The 27,171-nt window shown below is 39.7% G+C and overlaps 1 protein-coding gene across 1 annotated transcript in view; it reads left to right on the top strand.

Annotated features, from left to right (window-relative positions):
• LOC132130748 (pterin-4-alpha-carbinolamine dehydratase 2-like) overlaps positions 1 to 26,950 on the top strand; it is a 32,211-nt gene extending 5,261 nt beyond the window's left edge. Inside the window, exons 3-4 of the mRNA XM_059542542.1 lie at positions 26,141 to 26,221; positions 26,680 to 26,950. Of these exons, the coding sequence (XP_059398525.1) occupies positions 26,141 to 26,221; positions 26,680 to 26,775 (177 nt within the window). The 3' untranslated portion in view covers positions 26,776 to 26,950. The remainder of the gene's footprint in view (positions 1 to 26,140; positions 26,222 to 26,679) is intronic.
• The last annotated feature ends 221 nt before the right edge of the window (positions 26,951 to 27,171 follow it).

Genomic DNA, 27,171 nt, shown 5'->3' with positions numbered 1-27,171 from the left:
TTAATCTTTGTTAATGTTAGTAAAAATAGAGTCATTCATTGTTTGTTAGTTCATAGTGCATTAATGTTTACAAACACTTGTGATTTTAATAATGCATAAGTAAATGCTGAAATTAACATGAACTAAGATTAATAAATGCTGTGGAAATATTGTTTATTATTATTTATGTTATTTATATAAGTTAACTAATGTAAGTAACCAATGTTAACTATTGAACCTTATTTAATAATGACTGTTGATGAGGCATTAAGTGCATGGCACTGCGACCAACTTAACATTTTACAGAGTTTAATGTAGAAATGTGGTCACTCAGTTTTTCAAGATCAGTTTTAATCATGTAACTGTTAATAGATTTGAACAAATAAATATATTGTTACTATGCACAGGTCGTATTGATTGCAAATACAAAAATAAGACTAGTAAAGAAAATGCAGTACTTATTAAAATGATCACCCTTTACTTAAATATAGGAACATAGAAAACGCTTCGGTTACTTAACGTAACCTCGGTTCCCTTTCAGTCGGTCACGTTCAACGTTACAAATGGGATCTCGCCCAAAAGCCCAGTTACCTTCGAGTGGTACAAAACGAGCCAATGGTACACAAAGTACCTTGGTCTGCAGAATTTGCATCACGAGCTCCGCCCCGCTTGGGTCAGGTGATAAGGGACGCTAAGGGACGCTATGCCTCCTGTGCCCGGGCTGTCTGCTCCACCTCGCTGCCCCACCATGGGTACGCCTGTAGTTCCCTTGACCCCGCTGGATCGGTTTCTGGGAGCCTGGCTAGAGTACCCCAGGCCATCCCGCTGGCTCATTCGAACGATTAGGCTAGGCTATGCGATTCAGTTTCGACCGGCATCCCCCCAGGTTTCTGGGTGTTCGCGCGACGATGGTAAGCAAGGATGCTCCTGTCATGCATGCTGAGGTCGTGACCGTGCTGGCAAAGGACGCGATTGAGCCGGTCCCTCCAGCCGACATGAATTCCGGCTTTTACAGCCCCTACTTCATAGTACCCAAGAAAACAAGTGGGTTACGGCCAATCAAGGACTTGCGGGCCTTGAACCGAACAACCAAAACGGATTAATCAAAAACGGTTACGAGTCATCCAAAAATATTTTTAATGATATTCAGGTTGCGGTCGGTCGGGTCGTTTGAAATAAAGATGCCAATTAAACCTTTGTAATTTATATAGTACTATACACGATTTTGAAATATATAGGCCTACACTTTATTGGCTGAATAACTGGCGAGAATAGAGTGACAACCTGTCCCGCTTTACGTTGTACAGCAATTTTACCTTTTGTCCCGCCTCACGCAAATTGAGCATCTGTCCCACTTTTTCATACGACCCTGCCTAATAAATACACGGATACATCCATAGGCGTAGTGTTAACTTATGTCCAATAGTTCAGAGGAGAGAAATAAAAGCGTTAAGTCGATTGGCTCAAGTCGTACATCAATCAAACTGTTGACGCGCACGCTGTTCGGTCAGGTTAATGGCCACGAAAAAGAGAAGATGCACTTTTAATAGCGAATGGACTGCAGCATACCCTTGATTAAGACCTGTAGATGGCGAAGCAGAGAGAGCTTTTTTTCTGTGGGACATGGTGGAGAATACGACGTGAAGCGACATGGTGCATGTGAGTAGGCTACCACAGAAAAAAAGCACATCATCAAGAAACATGCAAATCAGTGCAATCGTTTTTCAATAAACCAAATGACCCACAGGCTGACAAAGTTTGGGCAGCAGAAGTGACGAGCATTTATCATGCCGTACATGACTGCAGTAACAAGTTTGCCCCAGTCATTTTTCCAGATTCTGAAATAGCTAAGAAAAAGCTGTAGAAACTTTGGGTGATATTTTGGGTCAGGTAGTGTCTTAATCTTTTAGTCGGTGGGTTTAAAAAGAAATATAGGCAATATATTACAGAAAGCTTGAAATGTCTACTTTTAAACAAAAATATTCAAACCAAAATAAATAGGCTACTCTCTGATTATGTAATCCATATGAAATGTGCATTTCTCTCTGGTGTTCATGGTGAGTCAGATCATTCCTCTTAAGCGACGATCATTGATTCATGCAGCTTGTAGTGCAGCAAGTGACATAACTCTTGTTCCCTTATCTCAGGGAACTGAGGTTACGTTTAATAACTGAAGCGGTTCCTTTCAAATGTTCGCTCTCGTTATGTATGGAAACGAATCCAATCACGCTTCACTACGAGCAACAATTACATGCTGCTCTGTGAGCCCAGTGTTAGAACACTAATAAGGGCCCTAAGGGACTTAGGCATTATCTCGCCCCAAGTTTAGATGAGGGCATGAGAAACCAATACCCACATGGGAGGTTTAAACAGATAGAATCCATGCCTGCAGGGTGGGGATGTCTAAGTTATAGAATCTGGCAAAAGTGGACGGCGACAACCAGCCGGAGGCCGCACCGATCTCACTGATAGATATGCCACATATGCCTGTCAATTGCTGAATTGTCAGGGACTGATCCATGCTTGCATTGGATAGTGTTTTGTTAATACAGCACATTGAATCTTAGCAAGATGGCGGCAAGCAGATGTTATGTGCAAATAGTTCTCCTACTTGTCAGTGTTTTTTTAATCTTATTTTATCGTGAGAAGGAATCTACTGAAGGGCATTTTAAATGTTGGATGCAAGAAAGTGGAAACGTAAAAAAGTTTTTCGGTTTCGGCTCAAACATTGTTTATGAGACGTTCATTTGCCACTCGTGGTCAGTTCCGTGTATGAGGAAGAGTGGAGCAAATAGAAATCGGAGATATAAGGGGACTATTATATTCCTGTGTTTACTTCTGTCCGGTGATATACATCAATGTCCCGGTCCCATCTCGAGAGATAATCAACAGCGAAGCCTTGCCGACTCAAAGTCTTATTTGGATGTGCTGAGTGCGTCCGGCCAGGAGGATCGACGATCTGGTGCTACAGCGGGTTGGAATTATATTGCTGAACATTGGGAGAATTTTACTTCTCTGCATGAGGATTCTAGAGATGTGTCACGGCAGGAGGTGATTCATCAGGTTGCTGGAACTGAGACCTGCTCCAGGTTGGTTGGCCCGGAGCACGAGGACCACCAGCTGCGTGAACAGGTTTTGTTAAAGCAGCACAAGCATCGGGATGAGCCAGTTAGCTCATTTCGGGAGGATGTTGCTTGTGGTATTGACTTAAGGAAGACCACAAATGGTCTAATTATTGCTCATCTAAATGTTAGGAGCATACTTCCAAAGATCTCTGAGATAAGACTGTTATGTTCGCAGTTTAATTTGTCGGTACTAGGGTGTAGTGAAACTTGGTTGGACGGTTCGATTCTGAAATTGAAATAGCAAATTACAATTTGATAAGAAGAGATAGAAATCGTAAAGGTGGTGGTGTTTGTGTATTTGTCAGATCGGATTTGATGTTTAATGATAGAAATGATTTGGTCAGTGCTTCTATTGAGGCCGTGTGGGTGGACATTTTATTACCGAAGTGTAAGCCCATTTTAGTTGGGTCTCTTTATCGTCCTCCGGATCAGAGGGATTTTTATGAATTGTTGGAGGGGGTCTTAAATGATTGTGTGAAACACCATGATTCCGAAGTTATAATTTGTGGGGATTTAAATACAGATATGTTAAAAAGTGACTCTGTAATGTATAAGTCTTTTAAAAAATGTTGTGATTTTTTTGCTTTGAAACAAATTATTACGGTGCCAACTAGAATTACGCCAAAAACTCAGTCTGTTATTGATGTGATATTAGTATCTGACACAAAAAAAATAGGCTGTAGTGGTGTCATGGATTGTTGTATAAGTGATCATTGTTTAATATATATATATAGAAAAGTGAAGAAGACGAAATTTTATGGTCATAATACAATATCCGTGAGATCTATGAAATATTATTGTCCAGAGTTATTTTGTGACTTACTGGGAAAAGTTGATTGGTCTTGTGTATTGAATTGTAAAGATGTTGATAAAGCTTGGGTGGGTTTTAAGGAAGTATTTAGTAAGGTACTAGACAGGGTAGCTCCGTATAAAAATGTAAGAATTAAACAGCGATCAGAACCTTGGATTAATGATGATATATTACAGAGGATTAAATTAAGGAATGATAGTTTTAAAAAGTTTAAAAATGATTTGGAAGTTAGGAGTTTTGAGATTTATAAATTAAGAAGAAATGAAGTTAGGGGTTTGATAAGAGAAGCAAAAAGAAATTATTTTAAAAATAAGATAAATGAAAATCGACATGAGCCAAAAAAGCTATGGGGTGTGCTAAAGAATTTAGGTTATTCAAATGCTTCTAAGGAAAAGTCTCTAAATATCAACCTAAAGGTGGAGGAGGTATTAATTTCTAATCCAAAGGAGGTTGCTGAAACTTTTAATCATTATTTCATATCATTAGCTAAAAAATTATATAACCAACTTCCAGAGAGGCCTGATGTTTATAACAAGACACAAGTGAAATCTTTTAAGTTGATACCAGTAACAGAAAGTGAGGTTTTTAAATGTTTAAATGAAATAAAAACAAATAAAGCTTCTGGGATTGATAATATTCCTGCAAAATTTTTTAGGGACTCCGCTAGAGTAATTGCTCCATATGTATCATATATCTTAAATTTATCAGTTGAACAAGGAGTAATACCAAAGGAGTTTAAGAGTGCTAGAGTTATACCACTATATAAGAAAGGTTGTAAGTTAAATATGGCTAATTACAGGCCTGTCTCTGTTTTGGGTGCAATGTCTAAGATATTGGAAAGAGTTGTCTATGACCAAACTGGAAAATATATTAGTAAAAACAATATTTTATATGATTTACAGTCTGGTTTTAGACAGTTACATTTAACTGAGACTTGTATATTATATATGACTGATAAAATAAGGAAAGCGGTTGACAATGGTAAATTCTGTGGAATGGTTATGTTGGACCTACAGAAAGCATTCGATACTGTAGACCACACAATTTTACTGTACAAGTTAAAGGCATTTGGTTTTGATGAGAATTCTCTTAGGTGGGTTCAGTCCTACCTTGATGATAGATGCCAGAGGGTAGACATTAAAGGTATTTTGTCTAGTCCTTTATTTATTAACTCTGGAGTTCCTCAAGGGAGTATTTTAGGTCCCTTATTTTTTCTTTTATACATAAATGATCTTAAAGCAGCATGCTCAGAGGAACTTGTTCTGTACACAGATGATGCAGCGGTTTTAATATCTCATCAGGATAAGGGGGTCATTGAAGAAAAGATGACTTTTCAGCTAGAGGCGATGTCTAAATGGTTTTTAGATAATAAACTATCCCTACATGCAGGAAAGACTGAGGCCATTCTGTTTGCATCTAAAATGAAATTAAATAAGGATGATACCTTCGTAATTAAGTTAAATGGTAAGGCAATAGAGGTAAAATCTGTGGTAAACTATTTGGGCTGTTTAATAGATAATAAATTAACGGGTGATTTGATGGATAGAAAGGCATTTATAAAAATATGTGGTAAAATTAAGTTTTTAGCGAGGCAAGCCGGTCTATTAGACATTCACTCTTTAAAATTATTAGCAGGTGCCTTGATTCAACCTCATTTTGATTATGCTTCCTCCTTTTGGTATAATGGTTGTTCCCAAGTTTTGAAGAATAAATTGCAAAAGGCTCAAAATAGATTAGTTCGGATAATTTTAAAGGTGCATTCTAGGGCGCAATTACATAGTGAAAGTTTTAAGGAGTTGGGGATATTGACGGTGGAAAAAAGGGTGATATTTTTAAAAATGGGTCTGACACATAGGATTGTCAATAATGTGGTTCCAAGGTATTTAGAAAATTATTTTTATATGGTGAGTCAGCAGCATTCATATAAAACTAGGGGTAGGGATTTTAATATTTGTCCATGTAAATTTAAGAGTTTGGTAGGGAAAAATTCCTTTTTATATACTAGTGCTATAGCATGGAATAAATTACCAGTTTCAATAAAGGGAGTAAAATATTTTTTGAGTTTTAAAAGAATGGTAAAAAGATGGCTGTTTGGTGAGGGTAGTTAGTGTGTTTTCTGGTGATTTTATTGTAAATTGTGTCATTTAGTGGGATGTTTAGTGTCAGTTGTGATTTGTATGTTTGGTGAATGATCTCTACTATATAGTTTAAAAGTAGATTTTTATTGATGTGATAAATTATGATTAGGAGATACTGTATGGTCTGTCTATTCTGCACGTACACATAACCTTTATACTTAACATCGAGGGCCGCAATGGAAACAAGCCAATGGCTTTATTGTGTTTTTATCCTCGACAGTTTTTTCTAAAGTGTATGGAATACTTGTATTTTGTACAATTTTATAAACTTGTCAAATAAATTTCAATTCAATTCAATTCATTAGGGCGGAGTCCAGAACCATTCCCAAAAATGGGAACTCATCATCTGGGCAACTACCGGCTCTTGCATGGGTTGATGACCAACTCGTGGTGCTCCAAGTGACTGAGCAGTAGTTCTTCTTGAGCGTTCAGTTCCCGTTCTGATCTGGCTAAAACCAGCCAATCATCAATGTTGTTCAATAAGCGGATTTCCATCTGCCTGAGAGGGGAAAGAGCCGCTTCTATGCACTTTGTAAACAAAAGTGCGTGGGGCCAGGGACAGTCCAAACAGAAGGATTGCATACTGATAGGCCACTCCCTCGAACGCAAATCTCAAGAACGGTGTGTAATGGGGCTATGTGGATGTGAAAGTAAGCTTTCATAATCCACGGTCAAAAAACAATCCTCGATGCAAATATGCACGAGAATTTCTCTTAACCGTCATCATCTTGAACGACCGGCGCATAAGTGAGCTGTTCAGATGTCTGAGATCTAGAATGTGTCTGAGCCCGCCGTCTCTCTTTGGGATGAGGAAATAGCGGCTGAAAAAGCCTGACTCACTGTTCGCTGGGGGCACTATTTCCAAAGTGGCTTTGGCAAGCAGTGCTAGCACCTCTTGCCGTAGAAACAATATCTTCGTTGTCCAGGACGGAAGTCTGAACAACGCCTATGAAGCGGGATGGTCTGTGAGCGAACTGCAGCGAGTAGCCTCGTTGAACCAATCACGAGATTCCCGGAATGGTTGCCCAGGCCGTATAACGGGAGGTGAGAGGTTTTATTTTCTCAAACGAGAGCTCACTTTGAAAATCGGGGAGTCTACATTTGTGTAAGTGATTTTGAGAAGATGAGGAATTTTGCTCTTTAAGGTACAACCCGAATTCCGGAAAAGTTGGGACATTTTTTAAATTTTAATAAAATGAAAATTAAAAGACTTTCAAATCACATGAGCCAATATTTTATTCACAATAGAACATAGATAACATAGCAAATGTTTAAACTGAGAAAGTTTACAATTTTATGCACAAAATGAGCTCATTTCAATTTTGATTTCTGCTACAGGTCTCAAAATAGTTGGGATGGGGCATGTTTACCATGGTGTAGCATCTCCTTTTCTTTTCAAAACAGTTTGAAGACGTCTGGGCATTGAGGCTATGAGTTGGTGGAGTTTTGCTGTTGGAATTTGGTCCCATTCTTGCCTTATATAGATTTCCAGCTGCTGAAGAGTTCGTGGTCGTCTTTGACGTATTTTTCGTTTAATGATGCGCCAAATGTTCTCTAAAGGTGAAAGATCTGGACTGCAGGCAGGTCAGGTTAGCACCCGGACTCTTCTACGACGAAGCCATGCTGTTGTTATAGCTGCAGTATGTTGTTTTGCATTGTCCTGCTGAAATAAACAAGGCCTTCCCTGAAATAGACGTTGTTTGGAGGGAAGCATATGTTGCTCTAAAACCTTTATATACCTTTCAGAATTCACAGAGCCTTCCAAAACATGCAAGCTGCCCATACCGTATGCACTTATGCACCCCCATACCATCAGAGATGCTAGCTTTTGAACTGAACGCTGATAACATGCTGGAAGGTCTCCCTCCTCTTTAGCCCGGAGGACACGGCGTCCGTGATTTCCAACAAGAATGTCAAATTTGGACTCGTCTGACCATAAAACACTATTCCACTTTGAAATAGTCCATTTTAAATGAGCCTTGGCCCACAGGACACGACGGCGCTTCTGGACCATGTTCACATATGGCTTCCTTTTTGCATGATAGAGCTTTAGTTGGCATCTGCTGATGGCACGGCGGATTGTGTTTACCGACAGTGGTTTCTGAAAGTATTCCTGGGCCCATTTAGTAATGTCATTGACATAATCATGCCGATGAGGGATGCAGTGTCGTCTGAGAGCCCGAAGACCACGGGCATCCAATAAAGGTCTCTGGCCTTGTCCCTTACGCACAGAGATTTCTCCAGTTTCTCTGAATCTTTTGATGATGTTATGCACTGTAGATGATGAGATTTGCAAAGCCTTTGCAATTTGACGTTGAGGAACATTGTTTTTAAAGTTTTCAACAATTTTTTTACGCAGTCTTTCACAGATTGGAGAGCTTCTGCCCATCTTTACTTCTGAGAGACTCTGCTTCTCTAAGACAAAGCTTTTATAGCTAATCATGTTACAGACCTGATATCAATTAACTTAATTAATCACTAGATGTTCTCCCAGCTGAATCTTTTCAAAACTGCTTGCTTTTTTAGCCATTTGTTGCCCCCGTGCCAACTTTTTTGAGACCTGTAGCAGGCATTAAATTTTAAATGAGGTAATTAAGTGGATAAAAGTGTAAAATTTCTCAGTTTAAACATTTGCTACGTTATCTATGTTCTATTGTGAATAAAATATTGGCTCATGTGATTTGAAATTCCTTTAGTTTTCATTTTATTAAAATTTAAAAAACGTCCCAACTTTTCCGGAATTCGGGTTGTATTTGGGTCCCCTATCACAGCGGTAAAATAATTGGGCATATGCTGCACCTCGAGGACATGTCCCACTGCAAACAAAACTCCGTCTCTCAGGGGTGTTCGAGGAGGTGAGGAGTGAAGGCGAGGTGTTTTTGGGGGTGTTCTGACCGAGGCGAGAACGGGGCTCCCCCTTTTCCTCTCTAGTGCCTCATGACAGCTTCAGCGGCTTGGGGTCCAGCACAACTCATGGTCGGGGACCTTGACGCTTCGGGAAGGGGAAGTGATTCGCCGTCCTGGAGTGCTGTTTCAGTCTAGACTCTGTCTTTCGCTGAGGCTGATGCTGCGCCAGTGTTACGTTCCCCCTTTCCAATCTAGGGGCCAGAAAGTAGCGTATCAAAGAGTTGCGTGGAGAGAGAGTGAACTCCCTTCTCCAGGTCCCAGGAAAACACAAAATCGTAAAAACCAGTTTTAAATATAAAAAGACAAACAATGTTTATTTTAAATTAATCAGTGGGATACAATCAAAAGGCTACAGAAGGGGAAAAAGCCAAAATAAAAAAAAACAATATGAACTGAACTGAAGGTTTGTGAAAATACCTTACCTAGCATTAAAAGAAAAATTAAACAAAAGACAGACTCTTCCCTTAATATCTCTAGTTAAACACAGGAGAATATATGATTTCTCAAATTTAAAGGGCATCCTCCTCCCTACAAGTGATCTCACAATAAAAATAAAACAAAGTTGACATACATAATCTTGATAGTAAATCTGGCCACAGTCGAAAACAGCCCAATTGCATACAACAAGGGGATTACTGTAACACTCCAACTATTAATGACAACTGTTCACACAGAGTTACCATACTCGTAAGAAGTAAGCCCATAGCATACCTTCTTTAGTGTTAACAGCACCCTGCAAGTTACAACACACATTGAAGGTGACAAGTGCTGGGACCGGAAGATGACAGTCTCTCAGAAGCAAGCCTCCGTCTCCCTCTCGCTGTTTGGTGTATCGCTTTTCGTCAGCGCCGTAAATGTTGGTGAGAGTTGCTGCAGTTTAAGGGTTCATCCGTGCCAAGTAGGGGGCTCGCCACATCTTTGTAAGCTCGTCATGGACGGCTTGCAAGAATGGAGCTGGATGCTGGTGGGAGGACTGTTGGTGGGTCTCTGGCATGAACCATTCATCCAGTAAGCCATGGGCGGGCTCATCCGGATCTGACCACTCGAGGCCCAGATCCTACAAGGTCTTTGCGAGGACGCGGATTAGCTCAGCGACTGGCTTCGGCCTCGGCACCTGAGGGGCGGGGTTTCTTCTGGCTCCTCGCTGGAATCACCCCATTCCTCCATTACTGATGCCCCCTAGGACACAGAGTCGGCGGTGACATCATCGATGATGACGCTGGTCCTCATTTGTGAAGCACACTGGCGTAAGAGGACGCAGGGAGGGCAGGGAACACAGGCGCTGAGCCGACATGACACCACTCAAGCCCGCTGAGAGAGATCTGCTGCCCTGCTGTTTTTTCCTCTTAGGGGAGGAAAATGACGGGAGGGCTTGGTGGGGGGATCGCCTTGATGGAACAAGAAGGCGACCCACGAGTGTAGACGGGAAAGGCTCATGCTCTCGCAAATAGAGCACAAGCCCTCAGCAAGCGCAGCCTCTGCGTGGGTGCGATCGAGGCAGGCATCACACTTGCTGTGCCCATCTCCATCGTGCAAGAGTCCCCTGCACCATTTGGAACAACGTGCACTGGAAATTTCCTCTTTGCTTGGATGCTGGATACCTGCAGTGAAGCTTGCTTTGTGAATCTTGCAGAAGTGTCAGCGAAGAGATGATCCTCGTCGCTGAAGGAGAATATTCTAATGAATGGCAATATGGGACGACTTATATAGCGGTCGGTCTCGCCCCTTTTGGTGGGCTAAAGTGCCATTGGTTTGTGCAGTTACACAAACGTGAACAAATCAGGTTTCAGCAGAAAAGAAAAAGAGTTTTCCCATACATAACAGGAGTGAATGTTCGAAAGGGAACCACTGTTAACAGGTTAATATAACGTTTCCCATTATATGACTAGTAAAATAATGGCAAATTACTCTGATGAACACTGTTCTCCTCGGAGTAGCTGCGAGCACTGCGTCTTCTTGTGTGAAAGGTCAACCAGGTTCTGATGCTGGAGGATTTACATGTAGTGTTATCAATAGACAACTGTTCATTTTAAATATTGAGGTCATCACTAATACCGGTATATTGTCGTGCACTAAGGGGCATGACAATATACTGAAGGGCAGCTGTGGCCTAATGGTTAGAGAGTGGTTATGAATGGTTAGAGAGCCGGACTAGTTACCAGAAGGTTGCAGGTTGCAGTAGGAGAGCAAGTCGGGTTCGATAATATACTGTCGACCTCCCGAATGAGCAAAGCGATTGTTGTCTTTCTGACGAGTGAAGCTTTAGTGAATCAGTTGACTGTGAGCGGAATATGGGTGAAGGAAGCTTTTGTACCAGTCACCCCGCTGTCTGCTCCAGCTACTAAAATTACCATTTCGAATGTCCCTCCGTTTATTTCTAATGATGTCATCGTTAAAGAATTAACGAGATTCGGAAAGATCGCGAGTCCAGTCAAAATGATCCCATTAGGGTGCAAAAATGCCTCGCTTAAACATGTGCTCTCTTTTAGACGTGTCGTTTATATATTCTTAACTTCACCAGAGTGCACACTAGAAGTTTCTATCCGCGTTTCCCATGGAGATAATTCATACATGGTGTATGCTAGCACTGAGAGTCTTAAACGTTTTGTATGCGGTGGCTTGGGGCACAAACGTTTTTCGTGTCCGCACAAAGAAGTGTAAAATGACCCACGCCCGTCCACATCTCATATGGATACACATAACTCTGCTCTTCAAACGAAGGAGAAAGGAAGAAAAGGCCCAGAGCAGGTTGAGGGAGCTGCTGAAGTAAAGGGTCAGAATGAGGTGAGTAAGATGGGTAATGCAAAGCCTGGATGTAGCTCTGGAAATACTGAGAGTGATTTTAGAAAACCTTTGAGCACTGAACAGCTTGGTTGTAGTTCTGTTACTGGAGGAATTGAGAATGAGTCTGATGCTGTTGTTGATGTTACTAGCATTGATGAAGAGATGCGTGTATCCTCTGCTGCAGCAACAGTAGGAGGCTCTGAGGAGGGCCTGGCTGATGAGCTAGACAGTTTATCTCAGAAAACTGATGATAGCATTAAAGATGATGAACAATGGTCAGATTCCATGGATATGGCAGGAGAATATGAGAAGGATTTGTACTCTGTTGAGGAAATTAATTCCTTTCTTGACAAAACAAAAGGTAAAGCAGGTGTAGAAGTCAGGTGTAGAAGAATGGGACCAAATAAAATGTAAAGCAGGTGTACAATTTTTCCCCCGACCTCGATAAGTTTGTATCTTCTGTGATGTGGGCACGAAAAGTCGGTAGTTACAAAGAAATTTCACAACAAAAGCGGTTTCGCCTGAAGAAACATATTACTGCAATTAGACAAGCAGGCAATTCAACACAAAAAGAGAGGCTAAAAAGAGGGAAAGCAAAATGAATATACTGACTTGTATCAGTTTTTCTTTTCTATTCTGTCTTCTCTTTCCCCTTTTTTGTCTTTATGGAGATAAGATTGGGATCCCTTAATGTGAATGGGATGAGGGATGTAAGAAAAGATCATTTGTTAACAGAAATAATTAATTTGAAAGAGCTGAATGTTATTTTCCTTCAGGAGACTCATAGTAATCAAAGCAATGAGTTAGAGTGGAAGCTGTGGTGGGAAGGTGTTCTCAGTCATGGGACTAATTTAAGTGCAGGGGTGGCTGTGCTTTTTTCCCCTGCTCTTAAAGCCAAAATTTTAATGAAAAATGAGTTAGAACCTGGAAGGCTGCTAATTGTAAAGGCAGAAATAAGTAGTTTTTGCTTTTTGTTTGTGAACATTTATGCCCCTAATACTGGCCCTGATAGAACTAAACTCTTTATTAAGCTGAAACAGTATTTAAGGCAAAATCAGAATGACAATTTTATTGTTTTGGGTGGGGATTGGAATTGCACAGTGGACTTTACACTTGATAGAAATGGGGAGGAGCCACATTCACAGTCAGCACGCTGTTTAGCCAGTGTGATTGGGAACCTGAATTTCCCAATTTAAGTTTTTTTGGGAAAGTTGGAGAGTGGAAAAGGCCCGTTTTGATAGCATAATTCAGTGGTGGGAAGTGGGAAAAGCACACATAAAATTGTTTTGTCAGCAGTATGCTTCTTATTCCACTTTTTGTTTAAAGAAGACATTGGAGCAACTGGAACAAGAAATTATTGCTATTGAGAGAAATATGACTGGTAACAATGTTGTTGGTTTACAAGAAAAGTGGACTGAAAAGAAACTTTAAGTTCGATTTTAAATGAAAAAGTAAAGGGTGCACTTATAAGGAGCAGGTTTTTAACAGTGAGAGATATGGATGCTCCTACTTCTTTTTTTCTTTAATTTGGAATGCAAAGCTGCTCAGGATAAGCAGATGTACAGCCTGAAGAACAGTGTTGGGCGTATCACTTCTGATCCGGTGGAGATGCGCAGACTGGCTGTAGACTTTTACTCTACTCTTTTTGCTGCTGAAAACACAGATGGACATGCTAGAAAAGAACTTCTACAGGATCTCCCTGTCCTAACTTCAGAGCAGAAGGAATTTGTGGAAAATAGACTTACTTTTGATGAGGTTACTGCCTGGGTGATGGAACTCTCTTTAGGCCGGTCACCAGGAATAGATGGTCTTCCTACTGAGTTCTATAGGAGTTTGTGGACTGTCATCGGGAATGACTTTTTTAAAGTTCTTCAGGAATCAGCTATTGATCTCCCTAAGAGTTGCCAGCGTGTGGTTTTAACTTTGCTTCCAAAAAAAGGAGACTTAACTTTATTAAAGAATTGGAGGCCAGTGGCACTTCTATGCTCAGAGTATAAGATTTTCTCCAAATGCCTAGCCAAAAGATTAAATATTGTACTGCAACAAATCATACATAAGGATCAGTCTTACTGTATAAAGGGTAGATCTATTACAGACAATTTGCATTTGGTGAGAGATCTTTTTGATTTTGCTTCTTTTAACAATGTTGATGTTGGGGTTTTGTCATTGGATCAGGAAAAGGCTTTCGATAGGGTAGATCATGTCTACCATTTTGAAACGCTTAAAGCCTTTGGTTTTGGGGATAATTTTATTTCACTGATAAGACTACTCTACTCTGAAGCTACATGTTTAATTAAAATGGCTGGTGGCCTTAGTGTTCCTATAATGGTTCAAAGGGGTATCAGACAAGGCTGTCCTCTTTCAGGGCAGCTGTATAGTATCATCATTGAACCTTTATTATGTAAATTAAGAAGAGAGTTAAGGGGTCTACAAATTAATACACTGATTCCTCAGTTGCCTGTTAAACTTTCTGCTTATGCAGATGATGTCACAGTTTTAATTAAAGACCCTAGAGATATTCAACATCTAGAAGAAAGTTTAAAATGTTACGGTAAGGCCTCCTTTGCGAAGGTTAACTGGGCCAAGAGTGAGGCTTTTTGGTGTGGAAAAGATAGTGGCGGTCCCTTAATTCCAGGGGGGATGAAATGGGGAAGGGCAGGTTTAAAATATTTAGGTGTGTTCTTGGGAACTGATGAATATATGAAGCAAAACTGGGCAGGTCTAGCGGAGAAAGTGTGTGCTCGGTTGTCTCACTGGCATTGGCTGCTACCCCAGCTGTCCTACAGGGGAAGAGTACTGGTTTGTAATAATCTGGTTGCCTCATCTTTGTGGCACAGAATGATGGTGCTAGAGCCCCCTGAAGACTTGGTAAGAGACATTCAGCGACAACTGATAGACTTTTTCTGGTCAGGACAACACTGGCTGAAAGCCTCAGTCCTCTTTCTGCCGAGACAAGAGGGGGGTCAGGGGCTCATCGACATTAGATCACGGATAAAGGCCTTCAGACTCCAGACTGCTCAAAGGCTTCTTTATGGAGAGGACGTCAGTTGGTTTGGGGTTGCTTGTGCCCTTCTGGGAAGAGCAGGAAAGATGGGATTTGATCGTCACTTGTTTTTATTGGACTGTGATAAACTGGACTTAAGCGGTCTGACACCCTTTCACAAGTCAGTGTTAAAATCATGGACCCTTTTCAAGATTTCTCGAGATTTAGGTGATTCTCATTTTCAGTGGCTAAAGGAAGAACCTTTGTTTTTGAACCCAGCACTTGATGTGATTTTTTTAAATCCCCCTTTTCTGAGAAATGCTGCTCTTTCCACAAACATCACTAAAGTGAGACATCTAGCCTCCGAGGACGGCTGGCTGTCTGCAGAGACTTTGGCTCTTAAGCTTGGCGTAAGATCTGTTTGAGTTACTCAGAGGCTTCTGAGCGAAGTGCAGGAACGATTGCCGCAATATTACAGTGTGTCCCTGGTTGTACCTGTTGAGGAGGAAGTATTAACCTTCCCAGACCTGGAGGTTTCAGCGAAAAATGGTGAGTGGCAAGAAGAAGGCAACATCCTGTCCTTTACATCACCGCAGTCAGGACATTTTAGGGCTGTTGGGAAGAAGCAACTGTATGTGATTTGTGTAAAGGCTCTTCACTGTCATACTCTGGAGAGTGTGAAGGAGTCTAAGTGGTTGGACTTTTTTGGGCCAGGCTCTTGACCCAAAGGTAGCTGGAGGACCTTGTACAAACCCCCCATTGAGAAATGGTCTGGAGACCTACAGTGGCGGATTGTGCATGGTATAATAGCTACGAACAGACACAGAGCACACATTGATCCACAGGTAGGGGAGGGTTGCCCTTTCTGTGGACAATCAGAAACCGTTTTTCATTTATTTTCTGATTGTGAAAGGCTTGTTCCTCTGTTTTGTTTTTTGGAGGAATGCTGCCGTAAGCTAGGGGAGGTTTTTACAAAAGTTTTCTTTATCTATGGTCCTAAATACAAACATTCCACAAGGGAGATCCATGCATTAGTAAATTTTGTTTTTGGCCAAGCAAAGTTGGCTATGTGGCTGTCACGCAAAAATATGATCGCTAGAATGGGGCAGACTGATGTTACTTTGGTTTTTAGAGGGTTGATAAAATCACGTTTAAAGGTTGAATTTGCATTTTACAATTTAACAATGGATATAGAGACCTTTAAATACAGGTGGGGTATTAATAACTGTATTTGTGAAGTTGACTGGGATGGATTTCTGAACATTTATGTATGATAAAGATTATATGATGTTTTTTTCTTGGGTTGTCTGTTTTTCAGATTGTTTGACTTTACCTAATTTATTTATTTATTTTTTATACCTGTACAGTGTGTATTGATTATGGAAAATTAACACGTTTTAAAGTTTTTGTGGTAATTAAAGAGATGTTAAAAGTCAGTCTCTCTCTCTCTCTCTCTCTGTCTCTGTGTGTGTGCGCATGCGCGAGTGCGGAGCGTTTGGGACGATTGTTTGAGCGACCGATCGGCGTGTTTGAGTGAGTTTCAAACTTTTTCCTTTTTTCTCTTTTTAGATTAGGTATTGGTTGAGCTTATTGAAACTACAGCAGTTTTTTTAATTATTTGCTGACTCTGTCGGCAAAAGAGAGTAGCAATGGGATCTAATTCTGATGGCTTTGCGTCTTTGGGTGTACTCACACTAGGCACAGTTGCCATGAACCGGGCCTGAGTACGATTGTCCCCACTCCCCCTCTGGCCTGCACTCACATAGGAGGGTTTCAGCATTCGTGCCGGAGCACGCTTACGTCATTATGGTGCGCGGCGGTTTCGGGATAAACAGGAAGAGCGGCGCTCTCTGAACACAATGGAGTCCATCGCTCTGTTTTCTCTGTGTATAATTTTGTGTCGTTTGGTCCACAGCCCTCTCACAGCCTGTTGTTAAACAAATGTGTCGCCTTAGTGGCGCGAAAATTTTCACGTAATCGTGCTGCTCGTATGAGGAGGTTTGCAAGGTACCAGCTGAAGTGCAGCAAGGACTTTGCAGCTGCTCTTTTGGAGCGTCGCAAAACCGTGACGCCACTCGTCCTGTTCCGTGCTCCAGCACGGTTAGCGCTCACACTGCATGCAAACCGCGCCCGAGTCCAACTGAACCGTGCTCTGGCCCACCTCTTCCAAGCGGGCCAGGGCCGGCTAATCGAGCCGCGCCCGGAAACGGTTCGGAGCACTCACACTAGTCAAACGAACCGCTTTGGTGGTCAAACGCACTCGGGCACGGTTCAAACTGGCTAGTGTGAGTACACCCTTTGACTGCACGCCATGGGTGCAAGTGTTTATCAGACGAAACCGTGTCAGTAGAAGATTGTTTAATTGCTGTTAGCAATGCAGTTGGTGCTTTAAACATCTTGTCTGCATCGAGAATGAATAAGGCAGTTGTTATTTTTTTGAGGGAAACGACTATGGTTGATGATTTGGTTGAACGTGGATTATCTGTGAAAGATGCATTCATTCCTGTTTTGCCGCTGTCTAACCCCTAGAAAAAAGTTATCCTTTCCAATGTTCCTCCGTTTATTCCAAAGGATACACTTGAGCGCATTCTTGCGCTGGGTTTAAAAGCCCCACAATTAAAGCACATAATGTCATTTAGACGTCAAACGTACATGATTTTAAATCCCGAATTTCAAAATCTGGAGGTTGCTGTGAAACTGGCATTGAATGAGAAAGATTATACAATCTTTATCACTGTTGATTCAATGAAATGTTTTACTTGCTCGAAACCGGGTCATGTCAGGCAATCGTGTCCTTTAAATATGGAAGCTGAAAAGGAGAAGGAAAGTAATCCTGTAGTGGATCAGGTGAATACTGCTGTGGCAAATGACACTGCAGCAGAAAATACTGATATAATACAGCAGGATGAAACCGCTGTGTTACTTAACAGTGGAGAGGGCTCTGATGTGCTTGCACAAGATACTGAAGTTACAGACAGTGCTTCCATCATTACTACACATGCAAGTGTTAAAGTTGATGAGGAGCTCAAAGTTGACGGGGCAGTTAGTGATTTAATAAAATACCAAGGAAATCAAACTGAGATTGAGAACATACAGGTACAAAGCAGCAGCTTGTCACAGGATGAAGACCTAGATCTGTTGTCACAGAGAACTGATGATTTATCTGAGAATGACTCTGAATGTGAAGAGTATGATGTAAATTCACAAGGGAATTCTGCTGGGAATTTTATTTCCCATTCAAAACTTCCTTTTTATACATTTCAACAGTTGAACAATTTTCTGGATGCTACTAAGAATCAGAGAAAACCCAAACTGGAAAAATATTTTCCTGATTTGGAACTTTTTGTTGAATCTGGTGCTATTGCAATGCGAAAGGCGACGTTGGAGGAACTGGATCAACCGAAACGCTACAGGCTTAAAAACTTGTTAGTGTAGTTAGAAGAAGCCTAAATTCACGTCTGAAAAAACACTGATTCTTTGAAAAGTGTCAAAAGGAAGATGTGGTGGGTTGCTTTATACCCCATTGTGATTATTGTCATGACCTTTTTTAATATTGGGTCTTTAAATATTAATGGTTGTCGTAGTATAGTTAAAAGAAATGATCTTTTTAATTATTTAATTCTTAAAAAGGCTGATGTGATCTTACTCCAGGAAACACACACGGATTTGCAGAATCAGTCACAGTGGCTTAGCGATTGGAAGGGTAATGTGTGTTTGAGCCATGGCACAAATGTTAGTGCAGGGGTTGCAGTATTGTTTTCACCCCGGGTTGGTGGTAATGTCAAGAGTATTGAGAAAATACCAGGGAGAATTTTACGAGTAGATGTTAATTTAGGTGACAAAGTTTTTTCCCTGTTTAATGTATATGCTCCAAATGATGGTCGGGAGCGTATTACTTTTTTTGAAAAGTTATCAGATGTGTTATCGCACTGTCCCCAGGATAATATTATTATACTGGGGGGTGATTTTAATTGCACTTTAAATCAGCAATTGGATCGGAATCATAATGAACCACATTCCCTTTCGGCGAATACTCTTAAAAGAATAGTTGATCAATATAATTTTGTTGATTTGTGGAGATATGCATTTCCTGGGCTTAGACAGTATACTTGGATGAAAGTGAACTCAAATAATATGTCTGGAGCCAGGCTTGATCGGTTTTATACAGAAGCACGTAATAGGGGAAGATTTTTTAGAAATTCTATTTCACCTACTTTTCTCTCAGATCATCATTATATTTCTATGGCTATTTCTGTTGAGTCCACCAAATCTTATAAATCACTCTGGCACTTTGATAATAGGTTACTTCAGGATCACGTTTTTATTCACTCTTTTCACCTTTTTTGGGACTCTTGGAGAGAGGAGAGAGTAAATTTCCAGTCTTTAAGTCAATGGTGGGACGTGGGCAAGATACAGATTAGAATTTTTTGTGAGCAGTTTACTGCACATAGCAGGGGTGCCCTACTAGAGAAAATGAAAGCTCTTGAAGAAGAAATTCTTGGACAAAGTAGTCAAAGTACTACAAGCTCTACTTCCACTGATTCTTTCGAAAGGAATACATTTCTTTTACGCAATTTAGTGGAAGAACAAGGTAAAACTTCCCTTTTAAGGGCAAAGTTCACCCGTCTAAATGATATGGACTCTCCTACTGCTTTTTTCTTCGGACCTGAAAAAAAAACAGCAGCACATAAGCATCTTCATCAACTGAAACTCCCAGATGGACGAGTATTAACAACACAAATGGAAATTAATTCTTTTGCTATGTCTTTTTATGAAGAGTTGTATCGTGCAGAGCCTTGTAATGGAGTAAAAGCAGACATACTTCTGACTTGCCACAATTGTCAAACAAAGATAAGATGGATTTTGAGAGCCTTTTAACAATGGCTGAACTTTCAAGATCTGTTCAGGAATTGAATCCTGGAAAGTCACCTGGATTGGACGGTCTCTCAGCCGAGTTTTATAAGGCTTTTTGGAGCTTAATTGGTCAGGACTTCTATGATGTTTTGGTGGAAAGTATTGAAAAAGAGAACCTTCCTCTACGCTGTCGGAGAGCAGTTTTAACTTTGATCCCAAAAAAAGGAGACCTTGGTTGTTTGAAGAACTGGCGCCCTATCTCCTTGCTGTGTATTGATCTTAAGATATTTTCCGTTATTCACAATGAGCAGTCTTATTGTATTCCTAACCGAACAATATTTGACAATGTTTTCTTGGTTAGAGACATTATTACAGTGTCAAAAAGGCATAACTTGGACATCGGCCTTCTTTCTCTGGACCAAGGAAAGGCCTTTGATAGGGTGGACCACTCTTATCTATTCAAGACACTTGAGGCTTTTGGATTTGGTCAGAATTTTGTGTCCTGTATTAGGCTGATGTATAATGATATTTTTAGCATGTTAAGAGTTAATGGTACATTAACAAGACCCTTTTCAGTGACAAGAGGAATAAGACAAGGGTGTCCTCTATCGGGTTTACTCTACGCTATTTCTATTGAGCCTTTTTTAAGTCTGCTGAGAAAAAGACTGTGTGGTATTGGTGGTTCTGGCTGCCCTAAGTTCCCCAAGTAAAACTGATAGCATATGCCGATGATGTACCTCTGATTATTAAGAATTCAAATGATGTTGATAATATTATTTCATGTTTGAATACTTTTCAGAAAGCTACCTCTGCATGTATAAATTGGGAAAAATGTACTTCTTTGTTGATGGGAGACTGGCATGGTACAGGACCTCCTCAGTTGCCAAATCAGTGTAAATGGGCCCATGATGGCTTAAAGGTTTTTGGTATTTATTTTGGAACTGACCAGTACATGGAGAAGAATTGGGAAGGAGTGTTTGACCGGGTTATTGGCAAAATCCAGAAGTGGAAGTGGATTCTCCCACAGCTGTCCTTTAGAGGGAGATGCCTTATAATTAATAATCTGGCAGCTTCAATGCTGTGGCATAAGGTTACAGTGCTAAATCCCCCTAAAGAACTGTTACTAAAGGTTCAAAGGGCATTTGTTGAATTCTTTTGGAATGGCCATCATTGGCTTCCTCCTGGGGTTTTCTATCTTCCCGTTTCAGAGGGAGGTCAAGGCCTTATACACGTTGAATCCAAAATTTCAGCAATGAGACTGCAAACATTGCAAAAACTGCTGTACTGTTCAGATGGAAAGCCATGGATTGATTATTGCTTGTATATTCTTAAAGATCTTGGAGAAACAGATCTTGACAGAGAGTTATTTTTAATTGAGAAGCCTTATGTTGAAAATGCGAATTGCTCTCTTTTGAAATTTTATGAATCAATTTTTCATTCATGGGGTTTGTTAAAATTCTCAAGAGTAGATGATGAAAATTATGGGTGTTCAGAACCTCTGTTTTTTAATCCTCTTTTTCAGATACAGTTTTCATTATCGGGTTCTGTAATTAAAATGTTTCTGAATGCAGGAGTAACTAGAGTTATGGACCTGCTCGATACAACAAGAGGTCAGTGGCGAACGGATCAGTCACTTGCTGACCAGGTTGGGATAAGGTCAGTAAGAATGGTGGAAGGGATGGTTAAGAGCTTTAAAGCTTGTTTCCCCCAGTACTAACTTCACTTATAAATTCTGTTTTAATTGATGGTTTGGTATTTAAGACTTTTCCAGCATTAAAAGTTGTTCCAAAAAAATGGAACTTGAAGAGAACACTAATAGTTTCTTGTTAAAGGGGTTTGAATTTTTGGATTTCCAAAGAATGGGGAAGAAAATAATTTACCATATTTGTGCTAAATCCGCACACTTTGACCAACTGAAGGTAAGAATAGACACTAAGTGGAGAGCTTACCTTTCTGTGCCCAGAGATGTAAATCCCTCATGGAGGCTGTTGTGCAAACCCCCAGTTCCTAAAAGATGTGGAGATCTACAGTGGAGAATACTTCACAGTGTCTTGGCTACAAACAACTTTGTTTCCAAGTTCAATGAAATGGTTTTACCTGAATGTTCTTTTTGTAAGGCCTCTGACACTGTGTTTCATTTATTTTGTGAATGTTCAAGACTGGCTCCACTTTTTGTACTTTTGGGAACACTAATTACGAAATTGGGATTTTCTTTTACAAATACCCTTTTTATCTTTGGTCGCAATCCTAAGCAATCATGTCGTGAAAGGTGTGTACTTGCCAATTTTTTAATAGGACATGCCAAGTTGGCAATCCTGAAAACACATCAATGTAAAAACGCGGGTCAAGATGTTGACTTGTTGCCTCTTTTTAAATCATTGGTAGAATTTAGGGTTGCTGTTGAATTTGCGTATTATAAACAAACTGATAATGACCTTTTTTTAAAACAAGGTGGGGTGTGAGAGATGCTTTAGTGACAATGAGTGAGTTTGGAGACATGGTTTTTAATTGGTAAAATTGTTCTGGTTTTATTTTTTGTTTTTGTATTAGCTTTGTAATGTTTTGAAAAAATGGTGTAAATTAAAAGAAGTTTAAAAGTCAAGTCTCTCTCTGTTTCTCTCTCTCTCTCTGTCTCTGTTTCTCTCTCTCTCTCTCTCTCGCTCTCTCTCTCTCTCTCTCTCTCTCTCTCTCTCTCTCTCTATCTCTCTCTCTCATGTCAGTCTGTATTACCGTGAGCCACAGCAGAGCTGTTCTTGGCAGCAGTTTAAGTTTTGATCAAAATGATTTCTTTCACAAACAGTCAGATTGGTTAAAATGTTTCATGTGCCTCAGAGAACCACTAAATATTCCATCAGTCCCTCTGTTTCTCTTTCACGCTGTCTTTTGTTCACTTTGTTTGCCTCTCCTTGTAATAGTGACCTCACTGTTTTCCATTTGCACATCTCAGTCGTTCTCTTTCTCTCTTTTGCTTGTAGTTAGTTTTCGGCGTCCTTCACCTCCTGCCTTTTTCCTGGACTTCAGTTGCTGCAGATGATGGACATTGATTAGCAGACGTCCATCTGTTAGCATTACACTGTGCTCGATTATGGTCTATTTAAATACATTACAGAAACATAGAAGCTGCGTTTTTGAAATGTAGGTCATCTCTGATCAAAAGTGCATTTTGCATTTATTAAATCTAATTCAGGGTTTTTGCAGGTCTGAAAATTCTTAATTAACAGATGAGGGCTCATATTTCAATTCATAATTCATAATGTCTTTGCATTAAGTGTTGCATGCACTGAAAAAAAGGGGATATCTGCCTCTGTAAATTTCTCTTGTTTTCCAGTACAAATATCTACACATCATTTAATCAGGATACATTTACTGCAGATGTGAAATGAGCATACAGAGTCTTGTTTTCTGTTTAAAGAAGACACATGGAGTGTCAATGGAGTGCGTTGGCAGGTATTTATTCTTTTAATCATAAACTCATTTTCATCACAATCCTTATAAAACAAGACTTCATATCTGATGTCAAGTTGCTTCTCAAGTGGCTGATCTTTAGACGTTTGCACTTGAAACAAGACAAAAATACTTCAGAAAAACATCATTTATGCAGTGTGATCAGATACCGTAACAGTTATCACCATGCTCTAGAGTTTATGACAAAAAGTAATGCAGATCTTTTGGAAATTGTGTTTTTTGAAACATTTGAAGCGTTAATAATTCAAGATATTCACACTTAGAGAATTGTGTCCCAATCCTTATTCCCATCTATCAGAGCCGCTTTCATATGATTTTGGTGGCCACAGTAACATTTGGATCCTCAAAACAACAACAACAACAACAACAGAGAGCTATTGATGCTGAATAAATGATCAGAATCTGAGATTTAAACAGTCAAATATGATGCATGTCAGTGCTGTATTATTCAGGAGAAAGTGATATCCAGCAGCTGATGGCATCAGGAGGGCCGGGGCCCCTGAGAGGAGCCGTAATCATGCTCATTTACACTGTGAAGCGTCTGACACAGCATCGGCTCGGAGACATGATCACGCTTCGAGGGAGATGTTGGCAGCCTGCGGAGCCCAGTCTGTCTGTGTTTAGACCCAGTCCTGCGCTAGAGAAAGCCCATCTGTAAATGGCAGCACATGTGTTTGAAAACCACCCCGACGTCCAAATGGCCTCATCCAGTGTTTTATGACAATCATGCCTTAATAACACAAAATGCCTCTAAAGTGGCGTGTGGGGAAACATGCGGCGGTGGTTCTGATTATTGGAGATGAGGGCCTGCAACATGTCAAGACTAATTAGGGGCTCCTGACAGAGCGAAGGAGGCTTCAGCCGAGGCACTGGCTGCACACAATACACAGCAAACAAAACACCTCCGTCCTTGACCTCTTCAGTGCCTATTAGAGGCCGAGGATGGCTGTGTATTTAATGTGGCACAACACAAGCTGTTTGATTTCGTTCAGCTCTCTTGATACGTCTGCGATTCAGAGCTCAAGTCAGATCGAAGCAGACCAGTTCAATAATCAAAGCTTATTTTGTTGTCATATACTGACTTGTTTTTTCACCTGACAGAAACGAAACGCCATGAAGGAAATGTCTTGGCGATCGCTAACATGCCCTGTGATTGAATAATGGCCAGTATTCCTAATGAAAGCTGAGCAGAAGCAGACCGTGTGCTTAAATTGCTGATGGAGTCGAGTTGCAGGATTTTGTCAATCACTTTAAATGGATAGCAGGACGGTTCGCTTGATAGCTGGTTTGATAAAATAGCCAACTGTGTTACATCATATGTTCATCATGTGGTCATACGACACTCGTAATTTCCTCCTCCTCTTTTTCTTTGAAACTACTCCTGTTTCATTATGAGAGCGTTTAGCCAAGCCCACAGATTTGTCTGCGAAGGCTTGTGTACAATGAGGGTTCAGTTGATTTAATTAGCTAAGGAAGTATTTAAAGGCTTAATTGAGATTGCATTGGGAAATTGCTCTGAAATAGCCAGTGCATTTTTTTTTCTCACAGGCGGTTTAACTTGAGCGAGATCTGACCTGCTCGAATAACCGAGCGCAGCTTCTGATTGGAGGACGCAGAGACTCTGTCACCCTCCAATCACAGCTCATCTAAACATGAGCTCGCATAATCTCACTATTTAGATTGAGACTTCCTTTGTAAAGTTTTATAAACTGAAATAATACTCTAGAGAAACTGTCTATTCACTTTGCCAAAACTGCAGTCCATTCCTCTGTTAAATATGAACATAATGTCCCATTACAGTGTGTTATTGCCTTTAAACATGTATGCCTTAAGTTATAAAAAAATCAGCATGACTGGCCTTTGTATTTGAGTTATTGTAATGTTTCGTTCTATGATGCTGTTCAGTCAATTTAGACTTAAAAAAAAAAACATAAAACTTTTTTTTTAGAAAGGTTATTTTATATATTTATATATATATATATGCACAAACACACACACATTATCATGGACGTAATTCGAAATGGTCAAATGGTTCAGAAAAAAAAATAGTCACACTTGTGTTGTTCTCTGTAAAAATTATCACATTGGAAATGAATGGTCAGATATTTTATCTAGTGGAATAATTTGTTACTGCACCCAAAAAAATCTTCTCTGAAAGGTTTTTTTTTTTTTTTTTTTTTATTTGACATACCAAATGTGGAATACAACTTGTTTTGATTTATGCCTTTGATTTTCAAGCAGTTTTAGAGTGAAACATGGTTTGGAAAATAAATTTCAGTAACACTTTACTTAAAGCTTTTTTATATAACTAGTTATTGTTATAAATGTAGTTTTAATGCATAAATTACGCCTCACAATGCACTTTATATTGTTTTGTAATATCTCATGAATAATTGTAACCACAGTTATAATACATTATAATACTTATCTATTAGACTTTTAGAAATTATAATGCATTAAAACTTTTGTTATAATTATTTATGAACCTAATGCACTAAAACATATTGTGAATACTTTTATTAACACACTATACATACATTAGTGAAGTGTTACCTATATTTTTCATATGAATTTCAAAATAGTTTTTTTGTGCATTTTTCACAACAATAAACTTAAACATCTATAACCTATATCTTGCCTATATAAACTAAAATCTATATTTTTTTCCACTTAACTGCACTTTATTTTCACTTCAGCAAAAATCGCCAAGTGTCTTCTTTAAAAGCGTGAGCCTGTGCTCGTTCAACATTTATGACTGTTTAAGTTGGAAATTACATTTTTTAGGTCTATGCTCAAAAAGTGGCTAAAAGGTAATGAATAAATCATAACTTATCCATAAGAATACTTTAGTACCATAACATGTACAGATAAAATATGAATAATAATAATAAAAAAATACCAAATAAAACATATAGTACATTCATTAAATTTAAATACATTTTTGATGAGCATGTGAGTGGCACCAGGCATTATTTGGTGTTGATCAGCTAATAATCGAGGAGAACCTGTCTGCTGTAAAATTGTGCTTAAACTGTGTACTAGATGAGTTGAGTCCAGTGATCTTCCAGCACTGCATCTGTTTTCTTCTCCTCAGGCGTTCGGCTTCATGTGTCGGGTGGCTCTACAAGCAGAGAAGATGAACCATCATCCGGAGTGGTTCAATGTTTATAACAAGGTAATAACTTCAAACAGAGCCACCTATTTCTCACTCTTGAGCAGCAGATTATAATGTTTTTCCAAATGTGTAACATGAATACACTGTGTTTAAAGAACATGAGAGGCCACACACATCAGGCTTTTAAAAAGTGTCACGTTTGCACAGCAAACAATCGCACTACGTAGTGCACTAGCTCACATTTGATGTCAGGCCAAGTGAGAAAAGTTGAGCGAGCACTGGGAAATAATCCTGATGATCTGTAGTGGAAATTTATTTTGTGAAATAAGTAGTAGTGGTCTTGTAAATCAGCTTACTGTTTGTTAGGCCGATGACAATAAATAAACTTAAAAAGATAGGGTAAACGTGTTTCATAGGAAAAAAAGAAGCCCCAAAACAGAGCCCTGAGGAACACCCCTAGTGATATGTAAAGGTGCAGATATTTCAAAAGCTAACTGTTAATCATGATTACATTTCAGGTTCAGATTACTTTATCGACTCATGACTGTGGAGGACTGTCAAAGAAGGACATTCGACTGGCCAAATTCATTGATAAGGTGGCTCTGTCCCTGTAGCAGCTCTTCCTTCTGTATTGTACATTCATTTTCAATATTTCAAATCTTTTGTATTGTATTCCCAAAAGAGAAATAGTTGATGTGCTAATTCACATAGGTGTGTGTTTAAAATCACTCTTCTTGATCTGATCTACATGATTATGGTAAATGCATATTAAAAAGATGATAGAATACAGTGAGTGTGGATCCATTTTATATTCATAAAATATCTGATAAAATTTCAAATAATTTGTTCAGGTGCATATTTACATATGAAAATATGTGCATTAAAAATTTGGAATATTAATAGAATTCATCATAATAAAAACTCATAAATATAGAAATAAATTACCTTATTTCATCACATCAAAGCAGTCAGTACAGCACATTCAAGAACGTTTACTAAACTGTGTACTA

Source organism: Carassius carassius, chromosome 47 (genome assembly GCF_963082965.1).
Source record: "Carassius carassius chromosome 47, fCarCar2.1, whole genome shotgun sequence".
Taxonomy (NCBI): Eukaryota; Metazoa; Chordata; class Actinopteri; order Cypriniformes; family Cyprinidae; genus Carassius; species Carassius carassius.
Note: the sequence above shows the minus strand (reverse complement) of the source record. Positions and strands in the feature narration are given on the sequence as shown.